The 15,586-nt window shown below is 51.6% G+C and overlaps 2 protein-coding genes across 2 annotated transcripts; one reads left to right on the top strand and one right to left on the bottom strand.

Moving 5' to 3' along the window:
- Window positions 1-225: 225 nt before the first annotated feature.
- On the bottom strand, window positions 226-15,207 carry Lgr1 (Leucine-rich repeat-containing G protein-coupled receptor 1). Its single transcript, XM_018638683.1, has 15 exons — window positions 15,139-15,207; window positions 10,377-10,451; window positions 10,120-10,194; window positions 9,192-9,260; window positions 8,876-8,944; window positions 8,662-8,736; window positions 7,026-7,142; window positions 6,831-6,940; window positions 6,659-6,717; window positions 4,051-4,223; window positions 2,834-2,990; window positions 2,442-2,680; window positions 2,160-2,290; window positions 1,443-1,945; window positions 226-357 (listed from the first exon to the last, which is right to left on the bottom strand). Exons 2-15 carry the CDS (start codon window positions 10,430-10,432, stop codon window positions 226-228), a joined length of 1,965 nt encoding a protein of 654 aa, XP_018494199.1. The 5' UTR covers window positions 10,433-10,451; window positions 15,139-15,207.
- Window positions 7,448-8,517, top strand: MCTS1 (malignant T-cell-amplified sequence 1 homolog). The gene is made up of 3 exons (XM_003741201.2): window positions 7,448-7,876; window positions 7,977-8,103; window positions 8,273-8,517. Exons 1-3 carry the CDS (start codon window positions 7,583-7,585, stop codon window positions 8,404-8,406), a joined length of 555 nt encoding a protein of 184 aa, XP_003741249.1. The 5' UTR covers window positions 7,448-7,582; the 3' UTR covers window positions 8,407-8,517.
- Window positions 15,208-15,586: the final 379 nt, after the last annotated feature.

The raw sequence follows: 15,586 nt of genomic DNA, 5'->3' as shown, positions 1-15,586 counted from the left end.
AAGAATCTGTGGAAGAGCGTCGGGTCAACCGAAGCGGGAATCATCAGGGAACGAAGCGGATATCATTCAAGAAGAAGATTTCCAAGTCAGTCAGTGCACGGGTAGGCCCCTATGTACCACGGCTGCCGGTTCGTGTACTCTGGCTCCATCTTGCTTCCGAAGCGATCTCCTCCGATGAACAAATCCGATCCGGCAGGAGCTTTCAGAGTGTCCTCTCCATTCTCATCAAATGTGAGTGTCGCAGAGGTAGTGCAATCCCGGCAAGGTTCGTCTTTTCTTCTTCCCGACGTTGTGCACAGTCGGTTCTACCGTCATCTCGACCGCCGGATCGAAGGATGCCTCGAAACCGAGCTCATTCTGAGGGGGCGAAACGGACGACGAGTTCGAGGTCTGGCCGGAACCGAACAGCCCGGAGAACGAGTGGCGCGTCAGTATGAGGTCAGGCGGCGGCGCTCGTCGCTTCTTCCAGAGCTTTTTACCGTTCCGAGAGCGTGGTGGAGTCTCGTCAAGCGGCGAACTCTGCTCCTGGCTCCGAATAGAAGTGAAGCTGCTCTGGCCGGCCCGTGTGCTCATAGGAGTGCAGCTGAATTGACGGGACGCTGTGGTACTCTCTTGCGATGCCGATGAGATTTCCCCTCTGCATCCTCCTCCCACGCAGCAGTGTCCGCCTGAAAATCCGAAACGGTTCGATAAGTCGGATTGAGGCCAAAGAGAAATCAGATCTTGATGACCTCGTTATGAGGAGTTTCTTTTCCCCAGGAGCTCCGGTAATCCGGGTGAGCCTGCCGCAACTCAGGTCTCAGAAAGCTTCTCGTGGTTCCCATCCCGTAGGAGCCGTGGCGGGTTCCAATGTCGGCGATGACCGTAAGACCGGAACGGGAAGCCCGCGAGATATTCTCCGAGAACAATCGGTCCTCAGGAATGTAATTCCCCTCCCGATCAATGAGACTGATGCTTCCCAATCATACCCAGGCAGTTCGATTTCCAACGGAGCTTCCCGCCGCGGCGCGCCGCCGTAAACTTCGTCTCCGCGTCAGGAACGAATAATTCCTCATCGTCAAGAGGATCGACAGACAGTCGGGAACAAACATCGATAGCGAGCAAGGTGCTGCTCGGCATTCATAGCTCCTAACTCGCGAACCTCTCAGAGGGGAGTGAGGCAGGGAAAGAGCTCCAGTAATGAGCGTCATCGATCCGTTTTCGACCCGCGTCGAGCAGCGGAGCGTTGACAGATTCGACATGGCCGTTCCGCAAAGGAAAGATGAGCACCGCACAACCGGAGCGCAAGAAACCAGCGATCGAAGCTTTTCATGGATTCAGCGACTCCAGGAAAGAGACCGAACTTACAGGGGATGGCCGAGGACCCGATGATGAACGGGAGCTAGTTGAGCCCCACGCGACGAAAGAAACAACAATAAAAAGTCAGAGGTAGACTCTCTCACCCATTCTCCTGTGGTCGTTGGTTGTTGTGGAGTTGGCGGCGCTGCTTCCAGAGCTGGCCCCTCCGAACCGAATGAGACGTCGGATGTGACCTGAATAGTGAGATAATAGGGAGTCTCCTCGGCTTTGCCGCACACCGAACTCGCATGTTCAACATCGAAGAAATTCGAAAATACTAACGCTATATCGTTACCTGGCCCTCCGTGGTTGGGGTTGTTGCCAGAGGATGCGTCTTTGTATTTCGATGCTCTGCTGGTACACAGCCCGTACCGGGCTAACAGAATGAACAAATCCCTACGATACTGTCTCGTAAGAATGGCGTATAGAAAAGGGTTCGCGCACGAGTTCAATGGATAGAAAAACACTAGAAGGATCTTCGATTTCGTCATGTCGATCAACGGGTAGCCCGCGACGGCTGTGAGCCCGAAGAAAGCTATTGGAGCCCAACAAGCGAAGTCCGTGAACACAAGGAGTGCCATTCGCTTGGCAACAGTCGTATCTCGACCTTGAAAAAAAAACGACTCATTTTTTTACTTGCTCGTGCATGTCCGAGTCGAGGGGAGCTGGAGGAGATCTCGACGTTGATGAACGAGCGACATCGCGGAGGGATTAGCCATCTCATGAATTAGGATCAGATCCCGAAACCTGAATATACGCACCGCTATGGTAGTTTGCGATCTGCCGACCCGCGGCCTCTGAATACATGTTTGGGTACGAACCGCCGTAATAATTCGCCATCTGCTGTCCCGCTATGCTGGAGTACATGCGCGCGTAACAAGCGCAGATCAGTATGAAAGCGAGTCCGTTGAAACTCAGCAGTGACGACAGGTACGTAACGTCAACAGTGTTCCTAGAGGGAAAATGCGATCGAGACTTCGGGCGAGGACCGAGTCCGGCGTCGACCTCCTCTGATTACAATCGGGAACTCGTCCCGGGACCAGAGGAGAAATTGAGATCGGAAATTCTCTATAATGTTCTAAGATAGGCAACGGCACGGGTACCTGTTCACCATGGGCAGGCAGATGCTGGTTTTGGAGTAACCACTGACACCTACGAGGGGAAGGGTTGCTACAAGAATCGCGTATCCCCAACCGAACGCCATGATCCTGGCCGCTGTACGGAGCTTGAGTCTCCGGTTGAGATGGATTGAGAAGGTGATGGCATACCATCGTTCCAACGTAATCGTTGTCAACGTGTAAATCGACAGCTCGGAGGCGAATACGGTGAGGAAGCCGGCGACCTTCGTCAAATGAAATAGATGAGACATTGTCGGATAGTCGGGACTGGCAGCAACATCCAGGACCTAGGTGCTGGATGAGTGGCTCGCATCCAGTCAAACTCGATAAGCCAGGATCGAGCGCTTTGGGCATGATGAGCCCTGAACATTATTTACCTTGCATCCAGCTCCGTGTTGCCACTGAATGGCATGATTGAAATAACTTCCTACGGTGGTGACATCTTCAACAGCGATGAGCAATAGGTAAAGACCCATACACAGGTCAGCTAGAGCTAAGTTACACATGAGGAACTTGGAGACAGTCATGCGAAATCTGTAAGAGATCAGTCGGTATGCAAGGGGTGCCGTACCGTTCATTCCCAGGACCGGACGCGTCGCATCGCTTCGCGAAGCTCTTCGATTGTGGGCTGAGTGTCTTTTCCGAAATTCAGTGCGAACCTCGGATGGGCGGCTCTATCTAATTCGCTCTCGTGGTCAGGTTTCTCTCTCGTCGCCACGCTCCTCATCGCGCAATCACGAGTGCCTGGGCGGCAGCTGCTCGTCAGCAGAAAATCACGAACTAACCCTCATCAGGAATGCTCTTTATACTCCCTTCGCACGGGTTGGTGGATCCAGGTCCACATGCGACGAGCGTGGTCGGCACTTTAAGAATGAAATGAAACGTTGCAATCTGCAACTCCGCCTTTCGAGACTCTCGTGTCCTGAACGACGTCGCTTAAAACGCGAGTTACAACTCCGAGCACCTGGTGAATTTCCAAGATGCTCGGTTTTTCCCTACGATCGCACGAAAGCACGAGCCCTGTTTCCGAGGCACCGGATACGCGGGCTCATCCATCGATGAGCCTGCTGCCGCTCATTCATCGGATGATCGAGGCTCGCACGCCACAAGAACCTGCGGTGCGGACGCGCCGGAAATGCGCGAGACTCGCGAACTAATAACCCAATCCATTCCCACGTTGGGAAGTCGTCCATATTCGCTCCGAAGGAACATTGGGCGAGCAATCGAACGACCGACCAACCAACTCGCCAGCCAATCGGTCGGCCGGGTGTATTCGGAACGTCTCCCAACTTCGTTGACCAAAGGCAAACTGTCGCGATTGGACCCGCTCTAGATTGTACATACAACACCACCGTCGCGGATCAGTTCAATTGGCGTGGCGGGCGCACCGGTCGCGATCAGGAAATTGTGTACGAACTGTTAGTGCCACCGTGACTTGCATTAGCTGAACATCTTCATGCCATGTATGTTTGTGTCTTGATCATCGGCCGCATGGCCGACAGGCCCGGCTGGAGATTATAATTTGAGCTTGAACGAAGCACCGAGGTGGATCAGAGCTGGGTCCTAGCCAGCTTCTAATCACTCAAACACTCACCTGGAGCTCATGAGGACAACCATTACGGCGAGGTTGCCGACCACGGCGGCCAGTACGACAAACCACACGGCGACCCGAAGGGATAGGGTGCCCATCACGTCCTCGCAAGGATTGAAAGCGTCGGGCGCGGGAGAACAAGTCACATGGTGCATAGATATCGGTCCGCAGGTGAACTGTGAATGAAGGGGAGATCGGGGATATTTCGAGATTTTGTTTTGCTTGAGTGAGGGACCCAGTCGAAGGCTCGCTCCCGAGAGGAATAGAACATCAACGTTCTGATTGTTTGTCGATCCGAGTCATAGGCGGAGCCCATGGACAATCTGGCCTCAGTCGGGATATCTCCCGCTGAAGAGAGGTATATAGAACGTATATGAAACGATTCGGTTCTCTGGATGAATTTCAGTCGCTTGTGTAGGTTCGCTCATCTGATGCTCCGCGGGAAATTGATGGATTATAGAGGAGGGATGGGATCCTCTGCTTAATCGGTTCACTTCCGAAGAATCGCAATCGATTGGGCTCCACCGATTCGGGCTCCGGATAATCGGATCCGCCGCCAAGAGCGGCCAAATCACCGTCGTCTCTCAATCGCTCACTCGTGGAGTTGCGAAATAGCAGGCGATTCCTCTCCCGGAAGAGAACTATGTCTTCGCGGACGTCGGCACGAAGAGCCCACATCGAAACTCGTCGCTCCATCCTTTGTTTTCTACCCGTTCTGTGGAATTATCTGAACTCCCCGATAAGCAACACTCGAGTAAACCGCAGTTTTCATTTAGGATCCTTGAGAGGAGATTCGCTGAGCAGAAAATTTTCGATCCAACCCTCAGCTTCATGCGCGTGCCGTCGCGACTTCGGTGCCGCGAACGAAAAAATAGCGCGAGAACTCAATTTCCGATCGGAATTAGCGCCATTTCCCCGGTAAGTCTGAAAAGCGGACATTATCTGGAAAACTCCAAGAAGCGGACAATAGTGACGAAAAAGACGTGTCCTCTTTCCTCGCAACTCTTATCATTGAGATTATCCGAACAACAGACGGGGACAAGGTTATTTTGCAAGATTTCTCAGTAATTGGAATTGATCACTGTACGTGGTCAACTACCTAGCGAGAGCATCAGTCTTCTTTACCAACGACCATGTGGTCCCTTATGCAAGTTCTCCTCAGCCAACGATCCCCCTAGCCTCGGCAAAGGTCTTGCCAAGGTCATCCAGACAAATAGAGGGGCTCCGATGAGGCTCGCGACCTCACCGGCTGGCTCGACTCTTCCATATCGAAGGTGCTCGCGGTGAACAGACGGCCATGGCGGCATCCAAGTCACCGTTTGTCACCTCATCGTGAAGTTTGCTGAGTGCTCTCGCGAATCGGCACCGCCTCGAGATGACACTCTGGACTGCTGAGTGAGAGCAGGGAGCTCCGTGAAGGCTTCTGAGCACAAAAAAAGTCATTCGCCGGAAACTGAACTGACTCGAACTCGTTTCCGCGGAGGGCGGAAAACGGAAAAAGTTTTCCAAGTGGAAGTTCCAAATCCTCGACGAAACGTAATCTGCTTAAGAACGATCCCTCCGCTGCAGGAAAAGCCCTCGATTTCAGGTTATACACTCTTGAATCGAGAATTCCGAGTTTTCTTACCACGCTTATATTCGCGTCTGTAATGTTCACGATCGGTCCCACGATGATACCGAAATCATTGGTCGCGTTGCCAGAGGGCAAATTGGGTGATGAGCTAGCTAGCTCCGTCTCCTGGAATCAAAATCGATAGTCTCCTTTCTGTCCCGATAAGACTCATCCCTTTCCGGAGAGACAACAGAAAGAGCGCCGAACTATCCGATACAGACCCCTAACTCGATTTTGTACCCATCAAAGAAGACATAGAAGTCGATTGAACAAAACACAAGCGGAAACGATAGGGACGTATTTGCTGGGAGTCCGTCTGCCGGAATGAGATCAGACTGACTTAATTCTCGACGTAATGAAGTCGGGCGGCATGTCTCCGTACATCACTGTCACGATAGGCTGTCCGATTGCTTACATCCGTATCACCGCAACCGGATATACCACTCACCCGCGTATTGTTGCCGTCAGTGTCGAAGATCCCTGGGAGCCCCTTCTGTTTTTCTGCTAGCGATCATATGGAAAATGAGAATATTCGCGATGAGTTAGTCTGGCATACCTCTTCGCTGGCGCGCGGGCCCCGTATCCAAGGGTTCTAGGAACCCTCGGGAGGCTGCAGGAATCAGCTCCAGCGCGTAATTCGTAATCCTATATCGGGCGTAACCCGAGCATCCCGTTTGGTTTCGGAACTTGTTGAGCAGTTGGTCAAGCAGAAAATAGTGTCCGAATTTAGAAATTGCGACAAAGGTGGGCAGGCTTCCCGATTCGCATATTCTCACCGGGGCCGGATTGTATGTTTCCGAAGGTCGGAGTTTCGGTGGAATGGACGTGAGAAGCGTAGTGCCGAACGTGGGGTTCGACCGAGTGAGCCGACGGGCGACGCTCCAAATGCTCGTGATTCCGTCTTCTCCGTCGATGTGAGTGACGGATATTTTTGGTTGCAATGGTTGGCGAGTCCCAACTTCTTTTAGGAGTCGAGAACCACGAGGAAAATTGTCTCACTAGCCACATCTGAGCCTGTACAAATTGAATAAGTCCCGCCGGATGGTTCGTCACGAAATCTGTGGAAATTCAAAAGATGTTCAGATCGACCCAGGAGCCTTATCCCCAGATTCGCATTGTTTCTCTCTTGGCCGGAAGTCTTCACGCAGATCGCGCAAGAGAGGACCCTAACCATGTGAGCAGCTCCGCGTTAATCTGTCGTGCTCCTCAGGACTGTGAGTTTCCGGAAATTTGAAGGCGCAACAGTGATACGGATAGGTCAAGTGAGCAGTTTTGATGTACCTGTGGAGAAGAAAACAGTGTTCGGAATGGGACATAATCTCAGCAAGGTCATCATTAGAGATCGGCATAGCTATATTCTGCTCACCGAAAATTGTACACCGATGGAAATACGAGGAGCGTGTGAACTTCTCGGAGAGCCAGATCTTCGATATTTTCCAGCCCGTTCGTTGGGAGGGAGGTGATACTCGTTTCAGATAGATCCCTTTGAAGTTTTAATTCATTTGGATAAGTGAGTCAGGATTTGTTTTTATACCAAAGTATTCCGACGGGTGATACAGTGAGCTCATCTAGGGAACGAATTTTTCGGAAACTTCGCCGTCGGTTCGCTGCGATAACAAGGCAGAAGGCCCTAGGCGTCTGTCTAATATCATTCAGGGCACGAAAATAATATTTATCATTTCAATTGCGACAATTATTGTCCAGACCTCGACTCGACGCCCACCCGAGGGCCATCCAAGCAAGGATCACTTCATCATCCCGCATGAGTCTCGTCTGCTATCCGGTAGAAACAACGTGTTCCTCAGGAGAGTAAGCACCGGTGCCGTTCATTTGTCATTTCTGCATTCACGGACTTAGCAGTCGAGTGCAGCACTGCCCGATAGGTCAAGGGGAGCTACCAATCGATAAAGAAAGAGCCCCGCGATGTTCAAAAAGTTCACGGAAAAGGAGAACATATCGGGTGTTTCACAACTCAAGAGTTCCGTCCAGAAAGGAATCCGAACGAAAATTTGTGAACAGTTTCCCTTCATAAATGAAGATTTCCGTGAAGAAATATTGCCGAAAAAAGATCAGTTGAGAATTGTGAAATGTCATGAACACGTCGAAATCCTCATCAACGGCCAGGGAGAGCCGCTGTTCTTCCGACAGCGCGATGGTCAATATTTCCCGACGTTGCGTCTCCTGCACAAGTATCCTTTCATATGTCCATGGTTGCAGGTGAGTCTCTCGCTTTCGGGTTCGAAGCCCGAGGTCTAGCACTCGGAAAATTCTCTACTGTCGGGATTCCTTCAGAATCTCTCATGGAGCTCAATTCCAGGTGGATAAAGGCGCGATCAAGTTCGTCCTGTCAGGAGCCAATATAATGTGTCCAGGTTTGACTTCACCCGGTGCGAAGATGACGCAGAATATCGAGAAAGATACTGTCGTGGCTATCATGGCAGAAGGTCAGTTCCTATTATTACTATTAGCGGGACTTCATCAAAGATTAGGGGCAATTTTTTCGAGGCCCTTAGCTTGGAACGTCACTCGAGCCCCTGTCAGCCCTCTTGCAATATATTCGGGACGCACGACTGGAACGCTCAATCAATTGAAGTCCTGTTTCTCCTTCTACAGGGAAAGAACACGCTCTCGCCGTCGGATTGACATCCATGTCCGTCAAAGACATTTCGGCGATAAACAAGGGAATCGGAGTAGAGAACATGCATTACCTCAATGATGGTCTATGGCAAATGAGACCGGTTAAATGAGAATGTGTACAGATTAAATACTAAAGGGACGTTTCCGAGTACGCAAATATTTTACGGATGATAAAGTATTGAATAAATCATCTAGGTGATTATTTATGTTCTGCAACAAAATGTTTCCTTCGTGCCCCCCTTGGATTACGAGCATTCGGTTTGAGCTAATAATGCTGGTCCGAAGGTGCCAGTGGATTCGAGAGGGGCGTCCGAGCTCCCCGATCGCATACCTTTGAATCGACCGTGCTTTTCTGGAATACTTACAGCGCAGTAATATTCGAAAGGCCTGTGAACGCGTCATCTCCGATGATTTTCAGTTTGCGGTTGTTCCGAATCGAGCTATCGATAGAATCAGGGTGAACGGGGAAGTATTCCTTTCGTCGGTTCGTACCTCGTTCAGATAATGAGCGAGCAACGCATCTTCTCAGCTTTCAGTCAGGCGAACGAAGGATCTCTGCTTATAACAAGGCATACTCACAGGTACGCGATCATGGACGCGTTGAAGGCCCAGTTCTCGATTTTCTCTATGTGGTTGTTATTCAAAACCCTGAATGGAATATGAAACCTATGGCAGCCTTAGTTCCGTTGCGAGTCTTCCCCGTGCAGCACATTGGGCGGAAAGAGGAGCCATGACCGCGAGAGACTCGATCTGCCCGTGGCAATTATTACAGAGACTGTGATAAATCACTGGATGGCTTCTCGGAACTCGTTTCGAGTCAGAGGGTATCGTTGACGATCCTTACAGGAAACGGAATGGGCTACAGTGGTGATATAAATGGGGCAATACTACTCACAAATGTGCGGTTTTGACCTGACGAAAACTGCCCTCGCCGATTATATCGATGCGATTGCTCTCCAGATCTCTGGAATGAATGGCGAGATGACAGACTTTCAAGACTTGTCCGAAGACTTCCATCTACAATCACGACTCGACGAATCAAAAAAGCGCACCGAGCCCCTGAGCGAGCGGTCTAAATATTCTCCAGACCCGAGAACCAGTTAGACTTCCAAGGCGAAGGAATCCGCGCGATTCTTTCCTAAGAGTTATCTCAATCACGATCAGCTCGCCGCCGCCAAGCGACTCTACAGGGAGAACCACCAGACGGCGGCGAGCGATTCCCAACTTCAGATCAAGTTGAGTCCTGTGTAATCGACCCCGAAGTGTTCCGTCTATTTGATGCGCAGCGCACGTCAGAACCATTCGGAACAGACTCACACGTTGGCTCCGGAGGCTCCACTTCTCCTTCCAAGGGCGAACACGATGGTCCTTTCTCCCCCCTCCCCCGGGAGCCTCGGAGACGCTGGTCAATCGGAGAGCGTTTCTGCCCGAGAGCAGCCGGGAAAAACTTTCCCATCTGAGGAGCCTTGAGCCCTTCCTCCCCGCATTAGATTGGAGGCGAACGCATTCCTCCCCACAAAAACGTCATCACGCCCAGATGACGTACGTCCCCTCTAAGGAAACAACAGCGTTCAAGTTCACGGCGGAAATACTGTGAAGAGTGCCGCAGCTCAGACAATTGAAGTCCTTCCGAGTGAGTTTCCACGACCGAATCACCTGTACGAGGCGTGTCTGGCGCATGAAACACACGCGGCGGTTTCCGACCAGGCGGACGGCTATAGTTGATCCGCAAATCCCATTTCCAACGACGTTGAGCAAACCCTGCATGATTTCGACTCGAGAGAATTTCGCAAGGCGGTCTGAAACTGGCCGACGACACTTACATCATGTTGATGAAAGTCAGCGGCTCCACAGCACTCAGAAACGGAACTCTCAAGAGTCCTGAGTGCGTTATCCTCCTGCAGACAGAGGTCGAGTGATTTCCTTCCGACTTTTCAATCCAATTCTCTATTAATCTGGCCGTAACGAAGAACTTGCTGAGGCAGACTTCGGAGCGCACTATATTTGCGCAGAGAAATTCTCGTCGTCTCTTCCGTCTCTACTCTCGTCTAGACTCCACTGATGAGTGATGATCACTTACAGTGTGCTCAGTCGCTGAAGGTTCTCGAGAACACCAGGCCCGATGAAGCGGAGCATAGGAATTTTCTGAATCGTTCTGAAACGGGGAGAAAATGGTCCACGTTAGAGGAAAAGACGTATTCCAACGTGACTCCCTTGCAAGGATACGGACAATCGTTTGCCGAACTGCGAGAGACGGAGCCGACCAGAGACTGAAAAGCGGAGTCAAAAGTCGGGAACCCTTCCAACTCTGATCAGTGGAGCCGATTGCGAGACTGCGATGGGAGTCGAGGCGAAACAGTGCTTTGAATAAAAACCCCGTAATGGGATTTCCCTGCTCTTCGATTGCGAACGAACGACGAACTCTTTCCAGATCGGACCAACTCGTGACGCTCTCGTTATTCCTGATTCCGTGCTAAACTCTCCTTGCACTTATCCTATTACCAAGCAAGATCTGACTGGAATCCATCGCGAGTGGAGTGCCCCCGCAGGAAAGTGCAGCAGAACTCGCCGCGGAACATCGAGGCAGCGTGCGATAGTGAAATGCAGACTCACCCAGGGAAGCCCTTGCGCTCCGCCGTGCGCGGGTGCATTCGGAAAACAAAATGGAAACCAGACCCCAAACCACGAACCGATTTTTGGCTCGATCTCGTGCAATCGGAATAGTGCTCCGAGCAGGAGTCCGGATGCGGCTCCACGGCGAGCCGTCCGACCGGAACGCAACGGCCCATCGTGCAGCTGAATTCGACCCAGCAGTGAATAGGGAGTCGCCTCTTAAGGTCGCGAAATTCTCGAAATCAGGGCGGGTTGCGTGGAGCGAACACTGAGTTTTCTCAGAAATCCCTCAAAGATAATTGTCCACCGAGGGAGGAAATACCTTAGGCCCTACAATAATATAGGTCCATTCTACCAAATTCCCAAGGGATAGATTCCGATTGTTCTGGAACAAACCAGCAGGAGACCAGCTCGGGTTTTACTATGGGAAGATATTGGCCGTAAATACGTGGTTGAATGGAACTCCGTCTCTTCCGTGCGACCTTTTTCCTTCCGAATTAAACGAGTCTCGGAGAATCTCGAGACTAACGATGAGTCGAAGTTGATGAAATCTATCGCAGTGATGACTTTTCCGCGTCCGCGTAGGACAATAGCCTCCGAGAGGAATGCAAATTGAGCCCTCCGGGCTCGTTCAACCATTATAAACCGCTTACCTGCAGGCCACCGAGGCAAGGGGCAACCATTAGGAACGAGAGGAAAAAGCTCGTTCCTTGTGAACGACTGTTTTTAGAGCTGAGCAGGGGAGTTTCCGGTCCGGCGACTGAGGGGAAAACCCCTTCGGAATCCAGTTATCGGGTGAAGGTCACCGTGATGCCGGCGTTTACAAGAATGTCCGCGAAACCTCTCGACAAAGCATGTGCCGAGCTTGGCAGGCCTGACTGCTGACAGGTCTCGCTCTACCAATCTTCATCTTGTGAATTAATCAAAATGAGGGATGGGAAACGTTCCGTGTGAGGCGAATTATCGTACACGCGAGGATTTATCCCGCGTCTCAGGAAGGATCTACAACTCCACGTTCAAACACAACTCGGTTGAAGAATAACTGATGTTTTCGTTTCATCCGGAGCAGCATTCGAACCGTATTCGTCGACGTGCGAGTGCTCTTCTCACGAGGAGAGCGCCCTCGCATGGATCAGTCCTAGCTCAGATCTCCGGTCCCGTGTTCAAGGGTCAGCGCTGAGGACGCCAGCCTTAAGATATACACGTAACCTCGGAACGATGACTTGCGCGCTCTATCGCGCTCTTCAGTGTCTCCCTCAAGAGACGCCGGGCTCTTCTCCTCTCCGCGTCCCTCTTCAGGATCCGAGTCCGACGACACCGGCGCTCCGATAGGTAATTCAACGACACCGGCTCCGATCAGACATGTCAGACTCAGATTTGACTTGCACACGTCTTCAAATCGGCTGCAACGATCAGCTGGATTGAATCCTTACGACCCCCTCCCCGTCCAACGAGAGGTGAGAGTGCATGGCGATGAGAGCGGCGCGACATAGAGTCTGTCTGACTCCAGCGTCTGATGAGCTCTAGGATTACACATGTCACTCTGGGAATTACTTCAGATTTCAGATATCGGGAGTCTCATGCGAGAGCATAGCTAGGCCGTGAGCACTGCAACGCAAAGTTCGTTCATGGCTCCTGATGACAGGGAGCATGGATGGATCACTGACAAATCCTGTGAGATGTTGCTCGCGGAAGTACTCGGAACTGAACGGAAATCCCCAACAGCGTACGCTCTTTGATCGACGCCCCTGTTCCGCACATGAAAGCGATACGATACCGATCGATGGTCCGTCCCGGGAACAGTGAGAGCAGAACGAATATCCCTGGAGCAAGATTCGATTCCCCTCGCGATAATTGAGGTTGACCTCGGGGAACAGGGAATGTCCCCATTCGACGCACTCGCAGCTATCATCAAGGTAGATGGATTTCGCTTCATTTGTGATAACGATGGCACTCGGTCCATCGAGAGTCGCCCGGAAATTCCGGATCATCATCCGACGAATTGTTCCCAGTCAGTCAAGCCGCTCACATAAGGCTCGGAATGTGCGGGGGATCGTGTACGCAACGACAAACTTTTCGCTGGAGCGACCAGTGCTCAGCAACACGATCTCGATCGTCAAGTTTCCCGGACGGGAACCTCATCACCGAGTGCGGAATTTCGGAAGCGTGATGCCTTGATGAGATCCGGTCACCGCGAGACGTTTGTACGGCTTATCCGCTGTCCCCATTCGAGGAGGGACACGGCATCTCCCCGTCTGGAGTCACCGCAGTATCGAGTGGATAAATTCGGAGTCCGAGCGGAGAGCACCCGGGGCCTCTTCTCGCGGGAGACTCGGTGCCTCCACCAGAATTTCGCAGCCTGTCTGCCCCTGTCCGCATGATTTTCGGCTAGAGCAGGCACATGGATTCCTCCAGCCTAGCGCGCCGAGATGAAGGAACTCCACAGCGTGTGATCAGTGATGATGTCCCTGACTCGGAACTCGGGTCCCACGGGTGCCAGAAGGGTGAAGAGTCTAGGCAGCTCCAATCGGTGCTCTTCTCTCGCGAGGATTCTTCCGGTCTGAGAATTTTGATGAATTTCTCTGCTTGGCGGAATCTTTTTTGGCGATTATGAGCTTCTCTCAACTCTGCGGAGAACAATCAATGGAGCTACGCGAAAAGAATCTCGAGAATAAGACGAGTACAAAGTTCTCGTACTACAGTCGTCTGAAATCTCTTCACGGAACTATCGAGACGTATGCTTGAAAGAACTTTGTGTGCGAGTTACCGATATCGGGAGGAGGGGGGCGATGATTGCCTCTGCAAATGTTAGCCCGAGGAATCGCCAGCACCCATGGAGCGACAGAGCGAAGGGAGACATGCAGATGCGCGGGAGAGTCGAAAAAGCAGCTCGAGGAGGATCTGATGAATGATCGAGAACGCCTAGAGAAGTGATTCACATTCCAGAATTTCTGTTCACCTTGATGCGCCCACTCAATGGACGGAAATTCCACGAATTTCATGCGAGAAAGCTCCCCCCCTTGCGCACACCTACGACAATGAGGCTCTCTCAAGCTCGTGTAACACCAGATTAGCAACGGAGGAACAGCGGCCAGCATGAATAAAATACGATATGGATCGGGAAGGAGCGAAGGAGGAGTTTTTGACGAGAGCGTCCCGTGCCGCTGACTTCGGAGAAGCTCTGACCTATGACAAAAGCTCCGGGTTTCAGTCCTCTGTGATGGAATTCGAGATTCGGATGCTCATTCGCCTCTGGATCCACAGCCGGCTCCCCCATTGGAGCGGGGCACGCTCCCGACGCTGTCAGGTGTAAGGACAACGTTCAACTGGTTTTATATTCCACTAGCTTACGATTAGCAAGGTTGAACACTCTCCTTTTGCTGTGGGAGACGAACGCGTGTTAAGGGTACAGCTCAGTTTCATCCGTTCATTGGGCTAGCAAGAGAATTAAGGAGAAGTCGGCCGCGTTCCATTCAGCGCACGTAAATCTCGTAGTTCCTTCCGCCTTGTATCCACTTGCTCCATTGTATTCGGGAGTTCAAAGCTGTCCTTCCGGTCGCTGGGCACTCGTTAAGGACATGCTCCCTTTGTCCCGCTCAATGGGTCCAACAGCGAAATTAGAGGAAAGGAATACAACGCCGGGAACTTCAGACACTCCCAGCCGCACACCGCCGTATCCGAAGACATCCACCCATCGATTGGGTCTGAATGCGATGGAGTGGGCTAGAGTGGAGATCGCGGGTAGGCGGCACACGTTGAAGGGCTACCGTGGGAAGGGGATGTTTACCGGCGAGCCAGTCGAAGGAAATCAATGAATCCGCTCAAAGATGTCGATTTTTCGCCTCATGGCTGTATTCGCCTTCGTCGGTCTGTTTACCATGCTCTTCGATGCATTAGTTATGTCTCGGATGTATGATATATCCGCTCGTATCCGCTCTCATCGGGACATCCGTTTAGGATTGAGCATCGTCAGTCGGTCGGAGCACATCGTGTCCGACCTGCTCTCGCATGCGAGAAGCAGGTACGATTCAGATGAGAAACCTTTCGTCTCCGAAAATCGAGCTGTGTCAGAAGTCAGGATTCTGGAGGATTGGATCGGTGTGCTACGCAATTTGTACAGTTCGCAGATCGATCTTAAAGAGTTTTCTAGCCCCTGACAAACGGATCTCATCCGAGTAGTAAAGTCCATCAAAAATTACGGAAAAAACATATGTAGGACGAAAACTCACATTTCTGCCAAGTGATTGAAGTTCGCGAAAGTTCCACGCTCGATGTGATAGAGGTTGGGCCATTCGCTGACACGTCTGAAATGAACATAAAGCCCAGCTGAGGAACCCGGATTTCCATCGTGGCTATTCTATGCGGACTTTTGTTTCAAATGTCGTATGTCGTATTTTGCCCCCCCTCAATACCTAATTGAGCTTCCTATTTATGATATCGCCGATGCAGTTGCTTCATGGATTTACGTGGATTAATTTAAACCCAGATTTATAGTCTGAGTGAGAGCATCTCTTTGAGCAGAGCTCGATTCTTCAGCTACGAGGTACGATCATCCTGAACTCTCTGTAATACAACACCACCTTGTCTGCCGACTCTGATCGCTCGACTCATCGGAGAACCGAGCGTCCTCGTCTGCGTGATCGAGACTGCACTCGTTACGGTATCGCCGGGGCATGA

The sequence above is a fragment of the Galendromus occidentalis genome, unplaced genomic scaffold, assembly GCF_000255335.2.
Source record: "Galendromus occidentalis unplaced genomic scaffold, Mocc_1.1 scf7180000077128, whole genome shotgun sequence".
NCBI lineage: Eukaryota > Metazoa > Arthropoda > Arachnida > Mesostigmata > Phytoseiidae > Galendromus > Galendromus occidentalis.
The sequence above is the reverse complement of the archived record's forward strand: the minus strand, read 5'-3'. Positions and strand labels throughout refer to the sequence as shown.